The sequence below is a fragment of the Pseudopodoces humilis genome, chromosome 2 (genome assembly GCF_049639895.1).
Source record: "Pseudopodoces humilis isolate 2021_Gansu_Grassland_sample_001 chromosome 2, ASM4963989v1, whole genome shotgun sequence".
NCBI classification, from domain to species: domain Eukaryota; kingdom Metazoa; phylum Chordata; class Aves; order Passeriformes; family Paridae; genus Pseudopodoces; species Pseudopodoces humilis.
In genome coordinates this window covers 113,754,248-113,780,860 of record NC_142201.1, presented here as the reverse complement: position 1 = coordinate 113,780,860, position 26,613 = coordinate 113,754,248, and the positions used below count along the sequence as shown (strand labels likewise).

The 26,613-nt window shown below is 50.2% G+C and overlaps 1 protein-coding gene across 2 annotated transcripts in view; it reads left to right on the top strand.

Moving 5' to 3' along the window:
- The first annotated feature begins 7,965 nt into the window (after nt 1-7,965).
- The window catches only part of HUNK (hormonally up-regulated Neu-associated kinase), a 43,996-nt gene continuing 25,348 nt past the window's right edge, over nt 7,966-26,613 (top strand). For both annotated transcript variants that reach the window (XM_088052141.1, XM_005524072.3), the window contains exons 1-2: nt 7,966-8,214; nt 21,884-22,176. In XM_088052141.1, coding sequence (XP_087908267.1) covers nt 7,966-8,214; nt 21,884-22,176 — 542 coding nt within the window. The remainder of the gene's footprint in view (nt 8,215-21,883; nt 22,177-26,613) is intronic.

Genomic DNA, 26,613 nt, shown 5'->3' with positions numbered 1-26,613 from the left:
GCAAAAATCCTGCAGTCACATAAATACTTAATCCCTAGGTATTTAAATACATCCCTGGATTCATCCCATAAATCAACTTTGTCCCATTTACCTTCCATGGTTTTCAGCTCCCTCTCCATTGTGAGTCTGCCTCTCTGTCCCTTTGCATTTCCTAATGCCAAGCTTGTGCCTGCTCCTTCAATCACCTTGCAGGACGAGTGAAGCTGGCTTTGGCAGGAGATAAAACACTCTGAGATGAGCAGATAGAGCTGGGAGAAGCTCCGGACGAGCTCGTGAGGGCTGACCAAACCCTATCAGCTGACGGAAAGTAAGTCAGTGCCTCTCCCTGTATGCTTTGCTGGACCTTCCCACTCTCCCTGTTCCAGCAGCTCCCAGTTCTGAAGGCAGAGCTTTCTCTTGATTCTGCCTGGAGGATCTGCTTGGTTCCAGAGGAATAACTGGAGTTGCTGGTTCGTCCTGCCAGCTGGGTCCTCCAGGCCACCTTCCTGCCTGACACCCAGCACCAGGCTCCTTCCTGCCTGGAGTACAGCAGCTCCCAGAAAACACATCTGAGTTTGATTTAAAGATTTCCAAAGAAGGAGACTTTGCCATAATGCCTCACTGGGTTGCTGTGCTGGTTAATTACCCTCACTGTTAAAAATATGTGTCTTGTTTTATAGCCTGAATTTGTCTGGATTCAGCTCCCAAGCCCTGGATCTCATTATAGCCTTGTCTGCAAGCCTGGGTTCATACTCAGGCACACAGACTGGGAGCAGGAGCCCCCTCCCTTTGCTAGGCTTAAAAGGACCAAGTTGCTCCACTGGAAAGTTTATTATTTAAATCTTTTTTCACTCTCAGAGCACCTTTCTGAATTTTCTTCCGTTTACCCACTCCTTCACTCGTGGAGGTCCAGTTTTCCAGCTGGGGTTGCAGGAGTGCATGATACTTGGATCATTTAGCAGCCTTTTTTCTTCTCCTTTTCTTAAGGGAAAAGAAGAAAAATCCTTTTTCTTCTTGCTTTCCCTTAGGCCATGGACTAAGATGTTATTTTGGAGAGGCAGGAAGGCCCGCCCAGTGCCTGAGTCACGTTATCTCTTTCGGCCACTTTGGAACAGACAGGGAGTAGCAGGGTCTGAAAGTGCTGTCAAAGCCAGAGTCTTCATGAGTAATTCCTCTTCCCTGCCAAATATTTCACGGTACTTCGTGTTCATCAGCCAGGTGGATCAGTGCTGATTCAAGGGAGAATGTGCTTGCTACAGAAGCAGGTGCAGGAATGAATAACCCACTGGGTTTTGTAATAATCAACCTGATTCTCAAACATGTCTGTGAGTGATTCTGTAACCATGTAAATATGCAAACCCAGAACTGTATTTTTATCTGTAGGGTTGGGGTTTTTTTTCTTCTTTTTTTTTCTAGAAAGCCTGTCAGTAAAATATTCAAAATTTTTATTTGGGGATCATTCAGGAATTGTATTCCAGTTTTCCACTGGAGGATTTACAAGGATGAGTTGACTGGAGCCTCTCTCCCCCTGAGTGTTTGAAGCAGTTATCCCCCTGGAATCCCTGGGATCAGAGCCCAAGTGTCTGCAGCAGCAGCAGCCATGGTGAAAGCTGGGGGCAAAAAGCCCATCTCTGTACTCAGGGCACCAGTAAGAGAAAGAGCAACCCAATCTCATGGGAAATATTATTTCACCAACATTTTTTTTTTCTTTTCAGTTGAAGGGGGAAGTTGGAGTCGTGGACAAATGGTGCCAGAGCTCCTCCTGCTTTGTGTTCCTTGAACCAATGTCATAGGGGGCTTGAACTTGTGGATAACTTTCCTGAGACTGGAAAAAAAGCAAGAAAGGCAAAATAACCTGCGGAGAAACAAGAACTAAATGGGAGCAAAGCTCCCTCTGATCATACAGCAAGCATTGTTGAGATAGGCTGGCTTGGGCCAGGGATCCCAGGGGGGCATGGGGAGGGAATTGAGGGCAGCCTCTGGAGGAGCTGCACCCGAGCCAGGAGCAGGGATTTGAGGGGGATGTGTGGCTGGGCTGGAACACGGTGGGACGCAGAGGAGCTGTGGGAGGGAGGCTGTGTCCCCAGGCTTTGGGAAGGAAAAGCAAAGCAGTGGTGTTTCCCTGTGAAGTGCACAGCCAGTGCATCCCATGTTTGTTTCCAGGGCTGGGCTTCCATGTCAGCTCTGATGCTGTGAACCCAAGGCCCCCCGCTTTGGAGCAGCGAGACAGGGCAGCTCGACCCCAGGCTGCCCCAGGAATTTGCTCTTCCCCTCCTCTGAGCACTATCTTGACAGCTGAGAGCGGCCAGAGAGCTTTTGCCGACACGCCCTGAACGGGAACATCTGGAAGAGTGTAAGCTCTGCTTTCCCCGCGAAACATCCTCAGCTCAGGAATTTTCTTCTCCCAGTGGCCTCCTGCAGCCACATCCACTGACCCCGGGGCCCATCTGCATGCTCAGATGTTCGCCTGGCCTCTGGCAGGGATAACTCATCCCATGGGAGTCTGTGTGGGATGAACAGTGGCCTGGGATGTAGCTGGCTTTTAAACCACGGCTGTCTGTCCAGGCTGTTCAACAAACTAAACAAAGCCATTTCACCCTCCGGGCGTTTTGCAACAAATAAGTTTGTTGAATTAAATAAACCCCTTAGATTTTGGTGGTTCTTCATGCTTGAGTGAGCAAGTGATCTCCGCCAGGCCATCCCTTCATTGATCCTGCAAGGGAAGTGCATCCCAAGTGCCTCTGTGATGGCAGACTGGCACATGTCACATGCTCAGGAATAAACCATCACTGAATTTTTACATGGAACCGGTGCAGGTGACAGAAAGGATTGCAATGTAACAAAGAAACACGTTTCTTTCTTTGGATTCAGCCCAGTTAGTCATTCTTTTAAGCATGCCAAGGAAAAACCTGGAAGCCTGGCCTTGAGCTGAAATACCTTTTGATTGGAATATCTATGGAAAAATGCCAAGGGCAGGGACACCTTCCACTACCCTACACTGCTCCAAACCCCATCCAGCCTGGCCTTGGACACTTCCAGGGACTGGGCATCCACAGCTTCTCTGGGAACTCTATGCCAGGCCCTCCCCACACTCCCAGAGATTCCCAATTTAAAATTGAATCTATTTATTTTAAGCTCGTATCACTTCAGAAATGTTTCAGGTCCTGAACATACGCCAGAGTATTCACCTGTAAATAATTGCACACTCCATAACTGGGTTTGCCAGCCCTGAGTCTTTGATGTGGTTTCCATAGCTCAGGAAGGTGCATCCAGAGACCTGAGTGCAGCAAGGTAACTGTGGTTTATAAATGAGCCTTGCAATCATCACGCAGCAAGTCTGTCCTGGACATAAAGGAAAACGCTTGGAAAATGAATGTTTTCGGCTGCAAAGCACCGAGATGAATTTTCATAGCTTGGTACAAGACTGCATTCATTTCAAGATTTTTTTAGTCTGTTTTTTTTTTTTTTCTGCTTTCCAGCAGTTCATTCAGCCATCCAAAATTCTCTCATGCTTAAACAAAACACGGAGGTCTTTGCTCAGGAGGGAGTCGCTGCTCTGGTCACATTTTAACAAGGTGTTTGGAATATTTCTTGCAAGGAAGCATTTGAATATCTGCCTTTCTTTGACTGCAAAAAACACCTCTTACTACAGATGCAAGCACACAGCCAGTCCTGGACTGTGCTCTGAGGTACTGGGATATTTTCTGACCTGTTGCCAAGAGAAAGGAGGAGAGTGAGGAGATAGAACATTCTGAGGGCATCTTGGTTCTGAATTCACTGTGGTATGGCACTGGCAGGAGGGTTTGCAGCAGCAGTCCTTCCTGGGGTGTAAAGCTTTATTTCAGCCCCATCTCCATCCTCATCATGCACTGAAAGGGCCCTTGGAGCACCAGAGCTGACCCGAGGAGGCCACTGCAGGGGCTCTGTCAGCATTCCCCACACCTCACCCCTCTTCCTGCAGGATACACTAAATCCAGGGATTCACAACGGTCCGGTCTCCTTGTTCTTCACATCTCATCCATCACTGATTCCTAAAAGCTTTTTGAAAATACAGAGCATTTCCCATACAAGCCTCTTGTGTTCTCTTACACGTAAATGAAACTTAAACCCAAGGTCCTAAATTACACAACAGTGTGCGCGGCAAGCAATGCTTCACAGCAGTTTAACTGAGATTCAGAAATTGAACTGCTTAATTAATGGAATGTGAAAAAGAATAACAGCACCAAAACAGCAACCCCCTGCTTGCCACTTTGATATTAAATTCCATTTGCTTTTTGATACCTCCAAAATGCCTCAGTTTATGTGGTGGAGAACTGCAGGACAGAAGCTGCAGAGAGCAAACTGGAGATTTTTCTGGGAGCACAGGTCTAGCAGGACTTTTGGAGTGCCAGCTCACCTCACTGCCAACACATTTCTGTAAAAGTCATCAAATAGTTCAGTGCTTACTCAGGTAAATTTGCATACATATACATTCATGTATATATAACTATATTCTGAATATTTTTGAGGACGACATATGTCCAAAGACAAGTTTTAAGCAGAATGCTCAGGTGCAGGATCCTGCAACCATGGAAAAGTGAAATACATTCATTCTCCATCCTGGGTTTAGGAAGACACCTATCCCTGTCAGCTGAGTGGCATCTGCAGGAGCCAGGCACAGAAGTCACAACATCTTCAGCTGATCCTGACCATCCCTGGCATATGGAGAGGGTTCTCTTCTCCACTGCTGTCCCTGTTTTGGCTCCTTCCTGTTACTGTGGCAGTACCAGCAAACACAGGCTCTTCTCTGCCTGCACTCGGGGCACTCAAACACCATAAACCCCTTAAAAATTATCTAAGAACAAATATATTCTCACTTAAAAAAAAATCTCCTTTAAATTAATTTAAACTCTTCTAATTGGTAATAGCTGAACCCCAAATATTACAAAATTAAACAGCTCAACCCAAACCCTGCAAAAATCCCCAATTATTTTATAGCAGGATGAGATACCCAGGAAAGCATAAGCAATAACAGCCTGACTTCTTTTTTTTAGCCTATCAGCACTAAGTCAGGGTATCTCCTGTGACCTGACTGAAGTCAGCAGTTAACCACTGGCTGCAAGAGGCCTGCTGATGTGGCAGGGAAATGTTGAATTACCACCTTTAATTTGACCAGGACAGAATGTACTCGGTGCCCTCCTGCAGCACAATTATGAGTTCACAGTAAGGATTCGCTGGGGATTGAGCCCAGCCTCCCTCGTGGCTGTAAAACTCCCAGTCCACAACCTAATAATCCTTTTTACTGCAGTATTTTAAATGGCTGGGGATGGCAAAGGACAATACTGTCAGGGTAGCTCTGAATTTCTTTGCTTTGGTGGGTATAAATCAAGCTCTGTATTATTTTTAGTAGCTTGTTATTACAGCTTTTGCAACCTGAAGACAGACTAGTGCCTTTAATTCATTAGTAATTTCAACAGTTAATCAGAAAATGTCATTACCTAGAAAGTCTGCAGCTCAAAATAAAGCACACTGGAGTTAGATTTAAATTAAAGCATGGACAGAAATGAATGCAGCCTTTGATCCCCTTTTCATCCAGACTGCACCCTGATGGGCACAGCTGGACAGGATGGGAATCGTGAGAAGGCAGTGGTCTCGCCTGGTAAAAGGATACTGTCAACTCATTAAGTCCTGGAGTTGAGGCAATTAAAATAAAAAAATTCACTAGGTTCTTTCAGAACTCTCCTCCTGTTTGCTGCAATGGGCATTTCTCACCAGTTTTATTTTTAAAAGAGGCTGATTTTCAGGTGTTTGACTGGAAAGCATACCATTAACGTCTGTTTAATCCCCGAAGTGGCCAAGCCATGTTTCTGTTAGTGGAGCCCAAACAAAGGCACCCAGCTCTGTCTGCCTGTCTCTCTGAAGGGATATTCCTTTAGGCAGGGAAAGAGTCTGGCTCCACACCCTCTTAGCACAGCCATGTATTTAAATAAGACAGGATGGAGCCTCTTCCCAACTGGGAAACAAGCTGTACTTTTCAGTCTCCCAATGTAACTGTCTGCAGTACAGCTTTTCCTCCCCATTTTTTCCTTTGTTACCATGCAGCAATGTTGTTAAAACCCTCACATTTGTCATGCTGACCAGAGAAACTGTGACACAGACCTGGGAATCATCCTGCCTGCCACTGTCCTCACCTGTGCAAGGGCTAGGTCACCTTTCCTGCGAACACAGGGGCAATCCTGGCGCCTTCCCACCCTGGCTTTGACTGAGGAAACATCAGTGAAGCTCTCTCCTGCACGTGTCCTGCCAAAGTGCACCCCAGCTGCCATCAGTTCAGGCACTGGAGTGTGATCCTGTGTCCCCACAGCGTCCCACAAGGCACCAAACCACTCCCAGGACAGCGTGGGGACAGAGGACGTGCAGATTCTTGTTTTAGGTGGCTGTGTGCTGCAACGCTTGTAAATGTACCCAGTGCATGCAATGAGAGGAGATTTTCAATCCAAACTATTATTTATGGGCTATGAAGCTTTCACTTCTCCAGTTTCTGCCTCCTGGGACAGCACTGGATTTCTGTTTTGTTTGAAATTTCATCTGAAAACATATATTTCAATGGAGCATGGTGGTGTAGAGCCAGTTCCAGGGTTCCCGGCCCCGAGAATGTATTTAGCCACTGGGAACGCGTTTTGGAGAGATTCAGATGGTGGAATGTGGCCAGTCAAGACAAAAATCCAAGTTAAATGGACAGCAGTGTGAAGCAAAATCAGATTTACATTTGGGATGGGATGGGATGGGATGGGATGGGATGGGATGGGATGGGATGGGATGGGATGGGATGGGATGGGATGGGATGGGATGGGATGGGATGGGATGGGATGGGATGGGATGGGATGGGAGCTCTAGGTTGGCTGGTGCCAGGTACAGCTGCCCCTCAACAGGAGGTTTTGCTGACACAACTCACATCTGTTAGGGTGCACGTGGTTCCTTTCAAACCTCCATAACACAAGCACGCAGGCAAAACTTAAAAATGTGGATTATGCTTGAAGACAAATAGGGGCTCTTCCTGACTTTCTGGCTAGTACAACTACAGATGGGTTGGAGGTTAAGATCCTTGTGAGGCATTTCAACGAATTAACTGCTCCATCAGGTCTCTCTCAGCACGAGTGGAAGGTGGCCGGCACCACAGACACAAAGAGCAGGGCAGGGCATCGCCGACCATCGCAAACTCCGAGCGGGGAGGCTCTGCCGGCTCTGTCTCCTCTTGCACCGCTGCCCTCCTCCGCTCCGGTTTCCCGGCGGGCCGGGAGGGGCTGCACGGTGACAATGGCAGTGTACTCATCACTCACGCCTTCTCCGTCCCCACCGGCTGCGGAGGCTCGGAGGGGAAGCGGCGGTGCCAAGGGCCCGGTCTGCAGCCGATGGGTGCCCGTCGCTCCCGCCGGGGGACGGGGGCAGCTCGGCCGGGACCCCGAGCTCCGGCAGGGATAAGATGGAGCAGCGGCGGTGAAAGAAGCGGGGAGGGAGCGGGACGGAGCCGCCGGAGCTGCGGTGGCCATCGCGCCTTTCCGACACGCGGCTGGGGAAAAGCGACACAAAAGCTGCTCCCGGGCGGCAGCGAAGCGGAGCCACACGCAGAGCGAGGGAAGCGGCTCGATTCCCGGGAGAGGGATGCGCTGGGATGCCGGGGGGGGACAAAGCCCCGGGCCGCCGGGTCCGCACGGCACCCGCTCCCGCCGCGTGCGAGCGGCTCGAATTACCGCAAATTGGAACCGAACGAGTCCGCTCCCCCCGCCCCGTGAGGCTGGAGCGGGGAGGAGGGACAGGGGGGAGGCGCCGGCTCCGAGGAGGGGCGGCAGCCCGGGGCACCTCGGCCCGCCCCAGCGCCGGCCCCCGCCCGCCCCGCTCCGCCCCGCCGCTGCAGCGCTGCCCGCAGCAACTTCCCCGAGCGGCCCGGGGGCAGAGCCGGGCACAGCAGAGCAGGGCAGGGCCGGGCAGAGCAGAGCAGAGCCGGGCATGCCGGCGGCAGCGGGAGATGGGCTCCTGGGCGAGCCGGCGGCCGTGGCGGCGGGCGGGGAGGCGCGGCGGGCGGCGGCGGACGGCGGATCCTTCCTGGCCGCCTGGCTCAGCGCCGCCGCGCCCCGGGAGCGGCTCCGCGACTTCCAGCACACCAAGAGGGTCGGCAACTACCTGATCGGCAGGAAGCTGGGAGAGGGCTCCTTCGCCAAGGTCCGCGAGGGGCTGCATGTGCTCACCGGAGAGAAGGTACCGAGCCCCCCACCCCCGGGGCAAAACGGGGGGAAAACGGGAGGCTGGCTGGTGAGCGGGTGTGCTGAGTCCCTGCCGGCCGGGAGGATGAGCCCCCCGGCAGGATGGAGGAGCCTCCGTGAGGATGGAGGAAACCCCCCCACCCCCTCCCCAATGTGGAGGAGCCCCCGGGAGGACGGAGGAGACCCCCCTAAGGATGGAGTAGCTCCTCCGGCCGGGAGGATGAGCCCCCCGGGGGGATGGAGAAACCCCTTCCGATGTGGAGCAGTCCCCCGGGAGGATGGAGGAGCCCCCCGGGAGGATGGAGAAGTCCCCCTGGAGGATGGAGGAGCCCCCCGGGATGATGGAGAAGTCCCCCGGGAGGACGGAGGAACCCCCCGGGATGATGGAGAAGTCCCCCGGGAGGATGGAGGAGCCCCCCGGGAGGATGGAGGAGCCCCCCGGGAGGATGGAGAAGTCCCCCTGGAGGATGGAGGAGCCCCCTCGGCGCCATCCCCAACTTCCCTCGGCTCCGCCGTGCGCTCCCCCCGGGCCCGCCGAGCTTTCCACCTTCCTCTTGCACTACTTCAGCTGCCTTGACCTGTCTTTTTTTTTTTACTTTCATTTAAATTTTTTTTTAATCTTCCCTCCCCCCCGCTCCGTTTGTTTGCTCACTTTTTCTGGTGAGAAAAGCGGGTTTTTTTGCGAGATTCGTGTTTCTGGGGAGTCGTCCCTGTGCGCAGTCCAGTCGCGACATATCACGAGTGGCTCCACACAGGTACTTGTCGCGCAGCTGGAGATGCTGCGGGAGGGGGCACAGTCCGGCCGTCTCAAGTTGTTGGTACAACACCCGGCAAATGTCTTTGCTGGTGGAGATGCGCCCCAGATGGTTCTTCCCCAGATTGGTTGGTTGGTGAAGTCCGTGCAGGGTCTGATTTTTGGTTTTTATGCAGTCTTTGGGCGGAGGCTCTTACCCATCAGTTCGGACAGGTCACGGCGTTACCGAGAGCAGCAGGGGCTTGGCTGGGCACTAAACCGAGCAAGGACGAGCCCGCCGGAGCCCCCGGCAAAGAGTTGCGCTGCTCTTGCTCATCCACACAACTTCTAAATGCTGTGAGCAGCAGCTGAGGGAGCTGGGGTTGTTTATCCTGGAGAAGAGGAGGCTCGGGGGGGACCTTCTGGCTCTGCACGACTCCCTGACAGGAGGGGACAGCCGGGGGGGAACAGGGACAAGAGGAGAGGGAATGGCCTCAGGCTGGGCCAGGGAGACTCAGGTTGGACATCAGCAGGAATTTCCTCATGGAAAGGGGTTTTACACAGTGGCAGAGAGGTTTTGAGTGCCCATCCCTGGAGGTGTCCAGGGAAGGAGTGGAGGTGACACTCGGTGCCCTGGGCTGGGAGCATCGGGCACAGCTGGGACTCAGTGATCTCCCGAGTTCTTTTCCAGCCTGAATGGCCCTGGGATTCTGTGAGCTGTCGGACTCGTGCCTCTCCTGTATCGGGGAACCGGAGGGTTCCCTCCCCGGCAGGGTGCTGGGCTGTTGCTGAAGCCTCCCCGGAGCAGTGGGGCTGTGTGCGGTGTAATTCCTTCCAGCTCCAGCGGCACCGCAAACGTGCCGCTGGTGATGATTGCATTCTTGCACTCTCGGGTAGTTATTTCTTCATTCCAATCAATTTGTCACGGGGCGAGATTTAATATAGGGCTCTGAGAACCTCATCATGTGAAAAATGAGAAGGTTTGTGAATATTATCATATAGGAATGCAAAATAAAATAAATAAATGTTGCTCTCCTCTGTTACCAAGCGTGTGCTTCTCCTTGGTAACAGAAACATCCAATGATCCTGCAGTTGATAAAAGGCACATGCACACACACGTCCTCCCCACCTCCACATTTTGGGTTTGCTACATTTATCTCAGTCTGTTAAGAGGGGAAAAAAATAAAAAAGATCCACCACACACCCCTCTGTCTCAGCTCCCAGGTCTGCTGCTTGATTCGGGTTTTTTTCTCCCTCGGTGTCTTGAATAGCACACGCTGTGACAAAGTGACAAGGAGAAACTCAGCGAGTCACTCTTCCTTCCTGCTGAGCCACTGTGTCCATCTCTGGGGGCAGAGATGAGGTGGTCACCATCTCTGGGGGCAGAGATGAGGTGGTCACCATCTCTGGGGGCAGAGATGAGGTGGTTACCGTCTCTGAGGGCACAGATGAGGTGGTCACCATCTCTGAGGGCACAGATGAGGTGGTTACCGTCTCTGAGGGCACAGATGAGATGGTCACCATCTCTGGGGCCAGAGGTGAGGTGGTCACCATCTCTGAGGGCACAGATGAGGTGGTCACCATCTCTGAGGGTGATCTCCGAGCTCTGTGTGACCTGGCCCTGTGCAGGGCTGAAGGATCACTCACGTATTTCCAAACTGACTGACCAAACATTCACATTCCCAGAAACCCGCCTCTTTAATTCCAGCTATTTGTGGATGAGCAGTTCGAGTCGAGGGGTGGCAGATAAGAGTTATTAACGATTGGCTTTGGGTGAGGTCCTCTCTGAGAGATGTTCCTCCCTCTCACCTGAGGGGTGAATGCTTTCCACCCCACGCGTGCCCGGGGCTCTGTGGGGAGACACCACTGCCCCTGGCTGTGGAGATCAGCCATTCCTTGAGCCCTCCAGCAGAGCATCCTCCGTGATGTGCTGCCAGCAGAGCATCCCTGATCCCCGGCTGCCAGGCACTTCTGTTCCCAATCCCATTCCCATCTGGCTCCTCCCTCGGCTGGAATGGAAGGTCTCTCCATAAGGTGGCCCCACTTCTGTGGCCCGAGGCAGATCTTTGTTGAGGCAGGGCATTGTCTGAATTCAATCAGATTGCCCTAAGTGTAGAGCAGAGTGTTCCCCGTGCAGTGTGGGAGCCTTTACAGTCACCAAAATGTCAGATTTCAGCGGGGGACCCAAACAGGTTTTGATCTGCAGCAGACTTTAGCAGCCCAGGAGGAGTTAATGCGCATTGCTGTCTCGGGAATTGGTGTGTTTGGGCATGAAATCCGGGGATTAACGAGCCCCCAGCCAGCCGAGGGTACCAAAAAGGTGCCAAAAATCTGCCATTACCTCACGCTGACATTACTGGGAGCTGGAAAGGTCTTCCAGAGGATGGGATGGCACATTCTGTAGGCCAGACAAGGGCTCCTTCAGCAGGGCAGCTGATGGAAGGTGCACTCAGAGTGACCTGTGTGGGATGGCAGCGCCTGCGAGCTCGGCAGGGTGAGCTGAGGTGAGGTTTTTAAACCTTCCCCACCCAGGTTTTTATCCATGGACCTTAACCCACATCTCTGGCGGTGCTGCTTGTGGTTTGTGCTGCTGTAGTGCCAGGCATGTTATTATTTTCTGGGCTTGAAAAGCCCTTGGTGGGGCCTGATGCAATTAAGTGCATTTTAGCTGAGCGTTGAACAGATTATTCTCTCCGTGGCTTTTGAATGAAGTATCGCAGCCTGTAATCTGACATTTTGGGGTAAAGGGCTGATTTGTCAGCTCCACTCAGGCAGTCTTTATTGCTAATCCTAAGGAAATGTAGCTCCTCTATGAGGAGCAAGCCAATTTAGCTTTAGATTGTGGCTCTGAAGCCCTGCTGAGTGAGCTGTATTTGGGTGGCTTTGGGAGCCTGTGCACAGCTTGGATTGTTCCAAGTCATTCGCTGGGTGATGGGGATCAGGCAAAGGAGCTATCTTTCCTTTATGAAGTGAGATGTTTTTATAAAAAGAGGTATATTTTTATAAAAATACACTTATATTTTGCATTCTTGGAGAGCTGAGAGTACGTTGCCATCACTGTGGTGGGGTGATTTGAGGCTCTGTTATCACACTTTGTGTTATCTATTCTGATATCTGCTGCAGACCCCAGTGCAATGTCCCAATAACTCACACATTGACAATATATTGGGTCAAAGTTCCTGTAAACAAACCTGATCCAAGATTATATTTTACTGCTTTTCGCTGTAATCTTTGGCACTACCAAAAAAAAAGAAATTAAAAAATCACTGAGGCAAATTGACTCATTTGATTTCTCATCTATGGAAAACTTTGTTTATAATTTTCTTCAGTGCTATTGTTGAGATGGAACAAGGTACGTTTTTAGTTACACTTAGTCAAGAGGCATTCTGCATCAGTGGGAAGCAGTGGCTAAAAATACAATTTACCCGTTATTCTATGGAGGCAAAGCAATTAGTATTAAAAGTGGCCTTTTCACAGAAGAGTTCATGTTCAGAACCCATTTCTTTATTAAAGAGGTAGAGAAAAAAAATCAAAAGGCATATTTGAGCCTTCCCCCCAGAGGTGCAGGAGTGGGTGGGCAGAGCCTCCCTGCAGAGACCTGGAAATGCCTCTTTGTGTCACAGAGTTAATTTTGCCACGAGTAATTTCACCTTTCCCTGCGTGTTTCACCACAGGTTTCAGGAAATGGAGACTCGGGGGCTTTTGGGGGTGTTGGCAGGTGTGGATCTGGTGTCATCACTGCTCTTCTTTGTGAAGTTCAGCTCTGGGGAGGACTGTCAGCCTGGTCTGGGTTTCAAACCCAGAATTTCCCAAGCAGCAGCACCTAGGCTTAAAACCTAGAAAATCAGAAATTGGGAAATACCCATGTACAGTTGTAAGATCTTTACCTCTGGCTTCACCCTTTCTGAGTTTTGGGGGCCTTGAGGGGTTGTGTGGTGTCACTTTCAAACCAACCAAATGGGTCAGCAAGTTGCTTGGCTGCAGGCAAAAGTTGAGTTTCTGAGGTGTTTGCAGGTCTTTCAGTTCAACCTCTTCCTTTTTCCTCCCTCCCAGGTATTGTGAGGGTACAGATAAAACTGTGAGACCTTCATTGTTTTCAGGGCATCAAGAGGGTAAAGCTGCAGGATTTTAATTTCAAATTTGATCTGGGTTTTTTTTGTTGTTTGTTTGTTTTTCTTTTTCCTTCCTCCTGTGATACTTGTATATCAGTCTCCTGGGTGCGTTTGTTCTCTCACTTATGTTTAGTTAGCAATTTCATCTTGACCTGTTTCTCAACATACTTTCAAGCTTTATCTCTATCCAAAAATTATTTTGAAGAAGCTTATTTTGAAAAGCACAGGGTGGCTTTTTCCCGGGATGCTGTTCCCCTTTATTAAACGGCTGCCAACTGTTGCACCTGGAAGATGTGCCACTCTTAATTACATGCGCTGAGGAGGCAAAACGAGGCTGTTTTTGCAGCCTGGATTTTGACATTTTCCTTGCTTCTAGGTGTTTGCTTTCACAGCTTTTCTTTTCACAGGGGTTTGCGCCCGTGTGTGCAGATCCAGAATTTGTGCTGAAGCTTCTGTTAACGTGCAAGGCTCCAGGAATTGTTTTGGAGAGCAGCAGTGTGCTTGCAGTGGCAGCACTGAGGACCTGGCTGGGAGCAGGAGCAGGCTGCTGTGTCAGCGTGGTGCTCCCTCAGAGGTGTGATGGAGCTCGCAGTGCTTTCAGCAGAAGCCAGGCTGCTGATGTGCTCCCACCTGGAAAATAACCAGGTGAAAACTGGCTGTGAAGCCACGCTCTTCTCTCTCTCCCTTTCCTGTGTTGCACAGTGGGTGTGAGCAGGAACGAGCTTGGATAGGCCAGGAGCCCGTTCATTAATCTTCCAAAAAGGTTGACTTGATGTTTTTCAGCTGGAGCTTGCAACTTGTCCTGCAGTGAGCTGAACTGATGCGTGTGTGGCAGTTCCTTATCCTCTTGAGATAATCTGCTTTCAAGTTTGCATTCAGCAGTTTTAAGGATGCCTCATGTCAGCAATGTGCTGCTTTTCCTACAGACAGTTTTCCTTTCAGTGGCAGATGTGGGATGGAGGGAAGCCGAGCCTTTTGGCTTGAGCTGACACCAGGTGACGCTCACATCTGGATCCGAGTATTTGTTCTGCGAGTTTTGTAGTTTTAACTTGTTTGATGATATGCAGAGCCGTGTGCCCATTCCCAAAGGCATGAGTTACCTATAAATGTCTGGGCAATCAGAGCACATCTTGCTTCCTGCACTGTGCAATGTCTCCTGTGACAGCAGCGACCTGCAGGATGCTGCTGCAGCTTCCTGCATTTCAGCAGGTGCAGCGTCTCTGCCCCTCTCCCCTCGGGAGCTGGGAAAAGAGAGGCTATCGATGAGCAGCATCCTCTTCACAAGGATGTAGTCCTGGCAGAAAAGTAGTGGTGACAAACCTTGTGACTGAGTTGTGGCAGTCTGCCTGAACCCCAAGCTGTTGTGCTGTCTGAGCGGCGGCGCGGGAATGAGCTGAGGGTTTACAGCTGACTGTGCTGTTCTTCAAGGTTATGGAGAGGCACCAAAGCTGTCCAAAGCCAATCACTGGGGAGGTATCAGCCAGGAGATGAATTAGGGGGATTGCAGGGTTAGTGCTCACCTGGCAGAGTGGGGTACAAGTGCACCAGAGCATGGACTCTGGCCATGCCTGCCCCACTTGGGCTCCTCCAGTTCCACCTTGGCTGCGCTGTTATTTTCAGGCGAATCAAAGAGCAGAAAACCCAAACCTCCCTCTTCCATGGCCCAGTGCAGGAGCTCATGCTGTGTTTCCCTGAGGGGTTGTCTGGTGGCTGATCTCCTGCAGGGGATTAACTCAGCGTCGAGAGTGCTTCTGGTGGGCTGGAGGTTGTGCTGGTGAAGAGAACTGGGCTGGCTTTTCTGCAGGGGGAGAGAAGCTGCTCTGGGCCCCACCTGGGACAGAGGCACCCCTTTGTCAGCTCAGTGGAACCCTGCCACACCTGAGTGCTGATCTGTGCTCTGTCAGGGCTGGCAGAGAGCAGGGTCAAACCTCATCCGCATGGAAAGGGCCTGGAAGGAGTCACCACGGTCCCCCAGGGAAACCACCTGCGAAAAATTAACAAAAGCTGCTGCTGCACTGACCAAAGTCTCCTTTTCTGCCTGTGTTTGCTCTGCTCTGGCCCTGAGCTCTGGGTTCAACACCTTTGGTGCTATACCCATGGTGCTTCTCATTTGCCATGTGAGATCAGAGGCATGCTGAGGAAAACCATTGCAACAAAGAGAACTAAAAAAAGCCAAGTTACATAAAATAAAGTTCCTTTGCTCTCTGTCTGTTGTGGAAGATTGTCATGGAAACATTTTTTTTTCGGAGAATAAATTCGTTTTCTGTGAATAATGTCCACAGAGCTGAGGGAGAGAGGGTATTATTTATATATAAAATCTTTATTGGAGACACCTTTTTCCTGGCTCCTGACAGTTGTAAATGTTTTATCTGCTGTGCTTTAAATCACTACAAAGGAGGGTGTTACCTGGGCCTCAAAAGCTGTGGCTCTCTGGGGTCGGGTTGTTGGCTTTTCTCTTCCTTAAATCCAGAGAGTTGTATTGGTATTAAATCAGGGGCACTTCCAGAGCTCCAGTTCTGCATGAGGTTGCTAAAATGTGGAACAGGGGCTGTATTTAATGGGAAACATATCCCACAAGCAGGGAGAGGGGAAGCAGCGGTGGCTGCTGCGTTTCTCCGGCAGGGATCGGTGCTGGAGGAATGTCCTTGGTGTCCCTGCTCTGCTTCTGCTTCCCTGCTCCAAACCTGAGCCCTTCATCCATCTCCTGCCACGGGAGAAGCTCTCAGCAGCCTCGGGAGGGCCAGCCATGGCTTTATTTTCCCCATAGCTGCTTGTACCTTGAGTTCAGAGTTTGCCTCTGGTGTTTTGGCATGTTGGTGTTACCTTAGGAACGGGGGTCACAAAGCCTTTTTCTGCAAAACAGGGAGATTTTGGAAAGCTTGGTGGATATTTTGTGTTTCTGTCAGTGGCAAGGCAAACCCATCTGTCCCAGGCACTCAAGAGACGAGATTGCTCCTTGCAGGAAATGTCTCCGGCCTGGAGGCTGCTTTTGACGAGCTGTGTAAGGATTTCCTTTGGAACCTTTTAGTGCATCCTCGTGTATGTCTGTGCCTGGCTTTCTGCCACCACTACTTTCATCAGTGTCTGCATAATCTCTCTTGACTTGTGGAGATATCCTTGGAGGCCAGGGAGGTAAAAATGTGCTGCTCTCCCTCACGGCTGCCCCATTAATTAGCTGACCAAGAGAGCACTGAGAGGCTGCTGGAATTGATTTCTTTCTGCCAAAGGCAAGACAGATCCCCACCATGACCCACTCAAGATGAGGCATAAACCAAGTTCCTTCCCATGGATGAGGCTGTTCTGTGTTCCTGCTGCCCAGGCGGTCTCTGACCCTGTGGCATCAGTGCCTGGTACAGATGCTGCTGCTGCTTGGGACACGTAGAACAAAGGAAAAATGCATTTTATGGGGGTTTCTGTTCTGAGTGGCTGGGTAGGGGCAGTGTGTCACCCCTCCAAACCATCTCCTGCTGGTCCCTGAGCTGTGAAAGCCTGGCTGTTCCAGGTGCCAGGGATGCTGCCAGGTCAGGATATGTCTGTCTGTCCCTGTTTGAACAGGGAGTGATGCAGAAGATGGGAGGGAAGGGGCAGCTGGCTCTATGGAAACAGCAGAGCAGAGGCCGAGGGAAGGATAATCACAGCTGCCTATGGAACATGGCATCTCCATAAATATGATGGGAGGTAACAGACATGTTGAAGAGGAATAGCCTGAGTTTCCCCCATTTACCTTTTGGGATGTTAATTTTAATTTTATTAAAGAACTTCCTCTTATCAGAAATCTTTCCCTCTTGTAGGTGCTTGCAGGAAAATCATTGAATCAGTGCTTAGCATTCTCTTAATTAAATACTTTGAGCTTCAGTCAGTTACTATGACAAACAGTTCTTGGACCTCAGACCGTTCTGAAGCTCTTTTCAGAACTCCTTCCAAAACTTCGAAGTAATTCTTTAATTACTGGCACCAGAACTGGATACAGCACTTCAATAATAGTCCCCAGTGCCTTGCACAGGTGTAATTAATACCTTTTCTTACTATACCAAATACATCCTGCTCATGCTTTTAGGGATTATGTTTAAGTTGGCTGTGGCATTAAGAGGCCTTAGGATCATTTGCTTATCTAAAGTCCTCCTGAATACCTTTCTACGCTGCTGGCTGCTGTCATGTTTGGGCTGTAGGGTAGGACGTTGTTTTTAACACCTGGCCATTGGATTCTTTCCCTTCAGGCTAGCAGGAATCCAAAGTGCATGAGTGAATGTACTCAGGGCTTGTCTGGAAGAGCTGATGTTTCTTCAGGGGCTGATTTCAAGCCTTCCTGGCTGTGTCTGGCTGCCAGCAGAGCCAGCAGCCTCCTGCCTGCTGGGACATTTATCCTGGGCTCCTCTGCAGCAGCTGAATTTGTGTATTGCTGCACCCCAAACTTTTGGCTTATGCTGCCAGACTCAGAAGAAAAGAAAATACCTTTGCAGCAGTGACTCCTCTCTACCTTTTTTGATTGCTGATTTTACTACAGTTAGAGCAAATGCCAAAATACCCTTTCCTTTAGTGCTTTATTTCTTAGGATACTGGAACTTGCCCTATAAAAACCCACCTTCCTTTACTGCACTGTCAAATTTGCTAAGCTGTAACAGTCAGATAAAAAAATAAACTCTACCCAGAGAATGAAATTGGCATTTTCTGATCCTTGGATTTGGTTGTGATGAACAACTTGTTCTGTGCCTGGCTGGGTGATTGCCCAAAATGAGATGCCCTCAAAGGGGTTGATTTTGCGCTGACAATTGTGCAGGCTTCAGAGTTAGGTCTGTTTAATGTGATTTGAGTTGGCCACCCAAAATCACCAGCTGGTTTTGAAAACGGAGCTCAGATTTTTGTGGTGAGAACAGTGGTAAATACAAAGCAAGCTGCAAGTGAAGCCAGACAGCTATCGCTGGAAATAAGGGAGGAAAGAAACTGAATTTATTGCTGCCTTGGGCACAGCAGAAAGAAAAAAGCTGGAGATGGACTTGCAGTACCGATGGCTGCAAGACATCGCCATGGTCTGGCTCTTTGTCTCGTTCTCCTGGCTAAGCTGAAGCTGGACAGAAAAGGTTTTTGATTTGGGTGCAGAAGTCCAAGTCTCAGGCCTTCTCTTTGCCTGTGCCCCAAGCTGCGGCTCTGAGCTGCACTGGCATGGTCAGGATGCTCCAGGATGGTGCTGGGTGTGAGTGCTGCTGCCTGGCTTGGCACCACGGCAGGCAGGTCTGCCAGGAGTAGACTCTGGGGAAAAAAAAGAAAGAAGAAGAGAAAAAAAGAGGAGAAAGGCAGGGGGTTGTCCCTCCAACAGTGAAACAGTCCTGCCGATAGTTGGAGTTGCTTTTCTTGTGCTCTCTTGGTCTCCTGGCCAAATCCCACAGAGTTCTTGCTGGATTCTTTTTCAAACCAGTTTCCTCTCAATTCAGCCGAAGCTCCCTTTGGCAGCAGCCAGCAGGAACTGCCTCCCTTTTAGGCTGGGAATTTGCAGAAGGAAACAATCCAAGCGGTCGGGTAAGTGGGGAAACCTCTTCAAAAAGCCCTCAAAATGTCACACCCCGATTTTGCAAGGTCACATGCCGTCCCCTGTTCTCTGCAAAGTTAAACATGTTAGAACATTATTTGCAGAGCTGGGGCCACTGCAGTGCAAGTGTTCCTGGAGCTGTTACTGCAGCCAGCCGAGCTGGGCATCTTTCAGGACCTCTTGACTTTGGCTCCTCGAAGACTTGAGCGAAGCAGCGCTACTGCAGAGCAGCCAGGCCGCCAGCTAAACTGACCCCTGGGCAAGCAAATGCCTGCAGAAGCACAACTTCCTGAGCTGGGCTTTTTCCAAGTGTCCCTGGCAAGGTTTTAAATAGGTGGCAGGAGGGATGAGGGTGACCCAAGTCACCCCAGGACACTTGGACTTGTGCTCGCTGAGCGCCTGGAGGTTCCTCCTGCCCGGAGCAGCAGAACCTCGTTGGGATGTTGGCAGGTCTGGGAAGCTGCCCAACGGGAGCTGGTGCCTCCTGCATGGACACAGAGATGGGGGCATTCCTAGGATGAGTGGGACCCCCTTCCCTGCCTCGTGGCACTTCCAGACTGCTTACAAAGGGGATGCAAAACATGGCAGCAGCTCTGGCTCCCAGATTTCTCCAGGCAACGCTTGGCCCTTTAAACTGCTTCTTCTCAGGTTTATTTTTTTCCTGGGGGCCTTTCTGCGACTGTTTTTGTGCAGTTTGGTGCCAGTCAGCTTCAGCCTCCCCCGCCTCTCTCTCCCTGAGATTCACGAGCCCTTGCAGAGCAGGAGCTGGCAGCAGTCCCCAGCGCCCGTGTGTGCGGGACACGTGCCGCTGTTTGGGTGAGGACACGTGCCCGTGCTGGGCATTCTGCTGCTGCCTGCTGCAGCCTCTCCTCGCTGCACAGAGGAGCACAGAGGTGCTGGCCCTGCCCTCACCTGCGCTCCTCTAGCCCAACTTGCATTAGTGCAGTGATGGAGGGGAGCAGCGATTGCTCATCTGATGTGTCACAGCGTAACCTTCAGGAAAGTAATTCATTCCAACGGTGTAATTCTGGGACTCGGGAACCAAAAATATGGGCTATTACTCATCTTTGTATCTCATAACACAGAATAACCTGAACCATTTATCTGTTTACACAGCAGAGGTTTAGCCAAAAGCAGAATGTCAAGAGCCACTGTTGCTACATATTGAGAGTAATTGCTTGCTTTATCGTTTATTTTATTTTTTTACTTCTGTGCCAGCATTGGCCAGGAACTCAAGTCAGGAGATAGGCATGATGCAGAAACAAAGAGCCCCTACTTGAAGCTTGGGAGAGAGCAAAGCTGAGTAATTGGCGTGTCTTGAGTAGGCTGTGAAAGCTCCAGTGTGTTTGTTTGATGATTACCCAACGTCTGCAGTATTTTCTCCACCGAACGCTTTTTCCTTCTGCATGAATGAAATTTCCAGGTGCGTGCACGCACATCTACGCTGCACAGGAGGCTCTGTGGGTTAAGTGTGTCTGGGCACATTTGGTCTTCACTTGCCTTGTCTACCTCTGGATGAACACAGAATTGGGGATATTGAGCTAAGTCAGCCCTGGGGTAGCTGCATGCAGAGTTTGATCCCTAGAACAGGGTGTTACTGGAACAAATCTGCTGTTTCCACCTTGGTCAGCTCTGTCAGCTCTGCAGGGGGATCTCTTGAAGGGCTCTTGAAGAGCTGGGCTCAGAGCTAGGCTGAATCCCAGCGCTGCTTTGCTTGTCTGCTGGGATTGGTGGGGTGCCTGACGAGGCTCCTGTCAAAATGGAGAGGAAAGTTTGTCCTTAAGGCATAGAAAGCTAATTTTTGGTGATAGTGGAAAAGTCCTCCAGTAGTCACATGGTTGGCTCTGTCCTCTGGGCTCAGGGGGCTGCTCCACCTCCACAGCTGAGCTCAGGCTGGGCAGCACATGTGGACGTGTATAATGTGCTTTTTACTGTCAGTGAGTTAGGGGTGACTTACCAAGATGCATAATAGATTGCTGCTTCATGCTGTTACCACGCCGTGTTTTGTACCTTGCAGCTGTGATAAATGCCAGCTTTTCATTTAATTTTATTTTATTTTTTAAACTTTGGCAGAGACGGTGTTGTGCTGCCAGTGTACAGTATGGTATCTCATATTCTGTAATCTGTGAATTTGCTTGTCCTCACCAGAGTAACTCCTGTGGTTTGCTGTCTAAATACTCTGTGCAAGCCTCTGTGCTCTGTTCCACCTCATTAGATGAAAGAATGAACTAATTTAAGTCCGTTTCCTTGGTGAACCACCTGAGGCTTTCAGAAATGGTGAAATTAAGCTCTGATTTACCTGTTGTTTTATCTGATGACTAAATGATGTCTCTTTAATGCGAGCAGTCAGGGGTGCAGCTCCCAGGTCCTGATGCTGCTCCGAGTTCACCCAGGCAGCTCTGGTGTTTCAGCTCTTTATCAGGGCTGTGCCATCACAATGATCTTTCCACTGCAGGAACACAGTCAGCCAATAACACACTCAGCAATATTGGCTCTCAGCACACACCAGGAAGCCCCAGTTCCTGCAGTTTTATCCTTCAATTCCAAGGCATTCATGTCAAAGGGGAGGGTAACTGGGAAGCCTGAACATTTCCAGGGATCCAGGGGCAGTCACATCTGCTCTGAGCACCCTGTGCCAGAGACTCAGCATCTTCACAGCCAGGAATTCCTTCCCAATATCCCATCTAACCCTGCCCTCTAGCAGTGGGAAGCCATTCCCCTTGCCCTCTTCCTCCAAGCCCTTTTCCCAAGTCCCTCTCCAGCTCCCACAAGAGAGAAAAAGCAGGAAATGTGCTGGGAGAGCAGTACCAAAAAGGTTTTGTTTTTGATAGTATGTTTTATATGCAAATCATGCAAAGCCAACACTTGACTATAGTTTAAGAAAATTGTAATGAAAGGATATAATCTCCAGTTGTGTATTCAAAGCCAGGAAAAGCCAAAAATGACACTTAAAAGTTGTAAACACCAGCCTGGAGGCTTTCTGAGTAAACAACAGCAATAAATGCCCAGCGTTAAGCATGTCAAGTGTTTGTGGGTGGTTAGTGGGATTGTCTCCTCTCCTTTGTTACTGATTTCCTTGCAGTAATTTTTGACTGGCATTGTAGAAGGAAGTGAAGGATGGATGAGTCAGTGGGGTTGGAAAAGCAACTCCTTCTCTGACCTGAAGCCACGGTGTGCCAGCTGAGAGGGACATCGTTGTGACTTCTGGTTTTCTTAGTGGCTGTTTATACAACATTTAGAGCAACAAAATCATCCATGTGACAGCTAGCAACCCCCTCTCCTGTTGTCTCCTTAGGTGGCAGTGAAAGTGATTGACAAGAAAAGAGCCAAAAAGGACACCTACGTCACCAAGAACCTGCGGCGGGAAGGGCAGATCCAGCAAATGATCCGCCACCCCAATATTGCCCAGCTGCTGGATATACTGGAAACCGAGAACAGCTACTACCTGGTCATGGAGCTGTGCCCTGGTGGCAACCTGATGCACAAGATCTACGAGAAGAAAAGGCTGGAGGAGCACGAAGCCCGCAAATACATCCGGCAGCTCATCCTGGCAGTGGAGCACCTTCACCGGGCGGGAGTCGTGCACAGGTAATTTTGTGTTGTTTGTAAAGTTTGTGTCAGCTCCTCTAAGTGGGGTTTGTTTGTATTGTAAGGAGATTTCCTTGTGATAGTGTGTTCCTGAGAGCTTTCTGGCTCCTCGTTGTGGTGTTGGTTGGATGCTCCTGTCTTGAGCTGTACCTGCAGAAAGCACTTAAGCAGCTTCAGGTGAGCACACAGGAGCTGTGCTGACTCCACAGCCAGGAGCTGGGCTCGATGAACCTCATGGATCTCCTCCAGCTCAGGATCTTCTGTGGTTCTGTGACAGTAAAGATAAGGTAGGGTCCAAAAGTAGGGCCCTTTCACTGCAAGCACTGCAAGCCCCAAGGTGAGCCAGTGAATCATTTTGCTGTTCCTTTGAGAAGGAGGCTGTGCCTGTTGTTTCTCCGGTGGAAGTACAGCAGCGTGGGGGGATGAGCTGATGTGCCCAAAGCCTGGCAGCACCAGGGCTGGGGCAAAGCCTCAGTGGGACCACTGAAATCCCTGCCTTCTGCTTCCCTACTCCTTGCGTTTGTCGCGTCACCTCTGCGGGGCCTCACGGCACAGAGAGAGCCAGAGCTGCTGCAGTGCATCACCTCATTTCTCCAGGACTTTCATCCACAGACTCACAGGCACCCACAGGGACCATCCAGCCCAACTCCTGGTCCTGCACAGGACGCCCCAAAAATCCCACCCTGTGCCTGGGAGCATTTTCCAGCCACTCCTTGAGCTCTGTGTGTGAGCGGGATGCGCCTCTCCTGGCACGAGGATGCTGTGGAGTTAGTAGTTCATCTGGGCTCCAGGGGAAACAGGACAAGCTCAGCAGAGAGGAGACTGCTGAATAAAGAGTAGCTGCCTCTGCCTGAAGCCCCTGAGCAGCAAGTGGGAGAGTGCAGGTGGCGATGTCACACGTGACTGCCTGTCCCTGTACCTTTCTCCACTCCTGTGCTCTCGGCTGCTATGGAGACAGGAGGATGGTGGGCTGGCTGGACCTTTGGAGCCAGCATCTCTCCTCTCCTGTTCCTAGGTGTATTTATAGGGCGTTGTGCTAAGAAGGAGGCTCTGCTTTCTAAATCTGGGCCAGCTGGTGTGAAGTCTGGGCTCCCACGCAGTTCCCGTGTGATGCCGAGCGAGTTGTGTAGGCCCCGTCCTCCTGGGTTCTGTGGGCATGCTGCGGGAGCCAGACATCCCAAGGCTTTGCAGGATCTGGTTCTGCATCTCCTCAGCTCCACTGAGCGTGCAGGAGGTGGGAGCTGCCCACAGACAGCTGTGCCCAGCTGTGTGCTGAGCTGTGCAGCGCGGGTGCAGCCGCTTTTGTCTTGGGTCTCTGTGTGTTCCCTGTGGTCCATGGGGGATAACTGCTATGTGCACAGGCCACCTCTGGTCTCACCTCCAGCTACATTTCAGGTACCACGGTTCCCTACCAGCCTCAAAACTGCTGATCTCTTTACATTTTTAACCCCACAGCTTGAGGCAGGGACAACGAAGAAGTTTCCTTACTGCTTTCAGGCATCAGTTGATACCCAGTGTTTAGAGAGAGGGAGAGATAAAGGAAATAAATCAAGTTTCTGAGATGGGCAGAAAAAAACAAGGCAGGAACAGATGGACATGTTTAGCTTTTAACAGCAGGATTGGGTCAGCAGCAGCAATTCCTCTCCCCCAAAAATTTACCTTCTGCACAGTGGCCAAGGCACTTACAGGGGGCTGCCAGGCTTGGCTTCGATTCCGTCCTTTTTCTGAAAGGACTCAAACCTACATTTTGTACCAAAATAGCTCGTTCCCTAAGCACCAGCTGGAATCAACAGGCTGTTGTGGTGAGAAGGAGGCAAGGCTTGGGGCCCAGGGTGAGCCTGAGTTTCTGTGTGGATGCTGAGCCTGAGTTTCTGTGTGGATGCTGAGCCTGAGTTTCTGTGTGGATGCTGAGTTTCTGTGTGGATGCTGTTTCTGTATAGATGCTGAGTTTCTGTGTGGATGCTGAGTTTCTGTGTGGATGCTGAGGAGTTTCTGTGTGGATGCTGAGGAGTTTCTGTGTGGATGCTGAGGAGTTTCTGTGTGGATGCTGAGGAGTTTCTGTGTGGATGCTGAGTTTCTGTGTGGATGCTGAGTTCCCATGTGGATGCTGCAGGTCTGGCTCTCCCCCCTCCCCTCTCTGCTGCCTCTGTGACCCTAGCACAGCTGCAGAGGCTGTGGGAGGAGGCAGCAGCCCTGGGAGCAGTGTGTCAGTGCTGGGCTGCCTCTGGCAGCTGAGTTCTGTCTGTCCAGCCCTGTGGTGCAGAATTAATCCCCACCCCACGGGCAGCCTCCTCCATCCACCCTGCTTCTCACATCACTGTGCAGCACTGAGCTGCTTCTTGGGAGGCTTCCACACAGTGAATGAGCAGGTCTGATTCTGCCTGAACTGATAAAACTTGACAGAATCACAGGCAGCATATCTGCAAATATTTTCTCTGCCTTAACCCATTGGATGCCTTGCCTTCTCCTGCAAGCAAAGAGCATAGAGCAGGGTGGAGATGCAGGAGAAGCCCTGGTGGTATGATCTGGATTTATTCTCCTGCCTCAATCTGAGCAAGGGAGAAAAATTAACAATTACCTCAGGAGTTGTCCTTCAGCATCTCGGGCCTCTGACTGTGGCAGCTCTAAAAACAGGCTATTCAATCAGCTGCTGAGGGAGGGAGAAAATAGTGCAGGAGTCTGATTCATTCTCTGCCTGGCTGCAATGACAATGTTCTGTTGTTGTTGTTATTTTTGCAGCAGGTAAAAATACCAGCACTTTCATGTGCGTGGTGATCCGGGGGCGTTGGAGTTTGCCACGTGTGGAACAAACTGCAGCATCCCCAGCCCGAAAAGGGGCTGCTGTTTGTATCTCCAAATGCTTCCCATGGAATGGGGCAAGGTCCTGAAAAGCTTTTCGTTGGCTGTTTTATTGCAAACAAACAAACAAACAAACAAAAAATCACAGCTTTTGGCTGCGTTATTTGGGGAATCATGTAGATGGCTTACCCCTGTTCTGCTTGGGATAAAAAACCCCAGGTGGAATAAGTTGTGTGAAATTTGCTTATGTTATTTGGTATTACTCAGAAAGCTGCTGCATGGCTTACAATCCAGACTTGGCATGGCAGAAAAGTACTCACATCACTGGTCTTTGGACAAGAGCAGGGACCCAAAACTCAGTGGAAATGCTTTTGTTAAGAGGCGCTGATGTGTGAACGGCCTAAAATAAAACAACTTCAAGAAACCTCATTTTTATTTAGAGGTGTAAAAATACCCCCAAACTCACGTTGGACTGTGTAGATGTATTTAAAAATTCTAAATATGTCATCTGCTGAGATGAAGTCTGCAAATTCCAGAGTGCAGAAGCTGCTGCATCTTTGGTGAGGGGTGCCCAGGGTTCAGAGCTCCTTGGCTGCTCACTGAAAGCAAAATGCCACTATTCTATATATAATTTCATGTTATAATTTGGGTTTCTTTCCCTCTATCAGGGGAGCTGGTTGGTTGCTGCTAAAAATATACTTGCAACAAGCTCAGCTGTGAATCAGGTAGGAATATTTATCTTTTCCTCTGACAGAGGAAAACAGAGCCAAATGGCAGGATCTGGTGAAGCTTTCTCTTGGTGTTTACACAGGTCCTCATGCTGTCAAAAAGCAGAATGAGCAATAAGCCCTCTGGGAACATGAGGACAGCAGGGAAAATGAAGTGAAAGCCTTGGTGCTTGCCACTGCATCCCACAGGAAATTCTCAACAACCCTTTTTAAGTCATTTTAACAAAATTCAATCCCATTCAATGCAATTACTGTCAGGTCGTCAAAGAAAAGAATTGAATAGTGTATTGGTAGCAAAGATGGCTTGTTGTATTCCCCTTTTTCTACCCTCATGGCAGCAGATTCCTACCTTTCACTGCCATTTGGTGATTGGAAGCAGGTCAGGAGTTTGAAAGAGGTGGAAAACCCCGGCGTTCTGGGCAGAGCTGGTGGTGCCGCACGATCCAGAGTGCCACAGGATTCCTCATTTGGTACCTCTGTTGGACATGCTGGCTTTGATAACTTCCAGCCTATTAATTTTAAGTGCCAGTAGTCTGGCTGCTGATGCAATATTTATCACAGATCCTGCTCTACAGAACAAACTCTCCTTTTGGAGTGCGGAGCTGGTTCATCTCTCTGTTTTATTTCAGATTTCAGAATTACCCCTGGGCATTCTCTCTTGGAGTGCTCTGGTGTAAACAAACTAAACATCATTTTAGTGAAGACTGTGGACCAGATTCCTCTTTTGCAGAGGCAGCCATGTGGAATCCAGTGACGTTGTTACTGACAGAAGAATTGGGCTCAATAACATTTTGATATCAAAGCCTTTGAAATGTGTATTGCTACATAAACGTGGCGATGAACCCAAATCTCTGCAACCTTTCCAGCTCTTTCACAAGGCTCAAAAGTGGCCTTGAGGGTTGACAGTTAA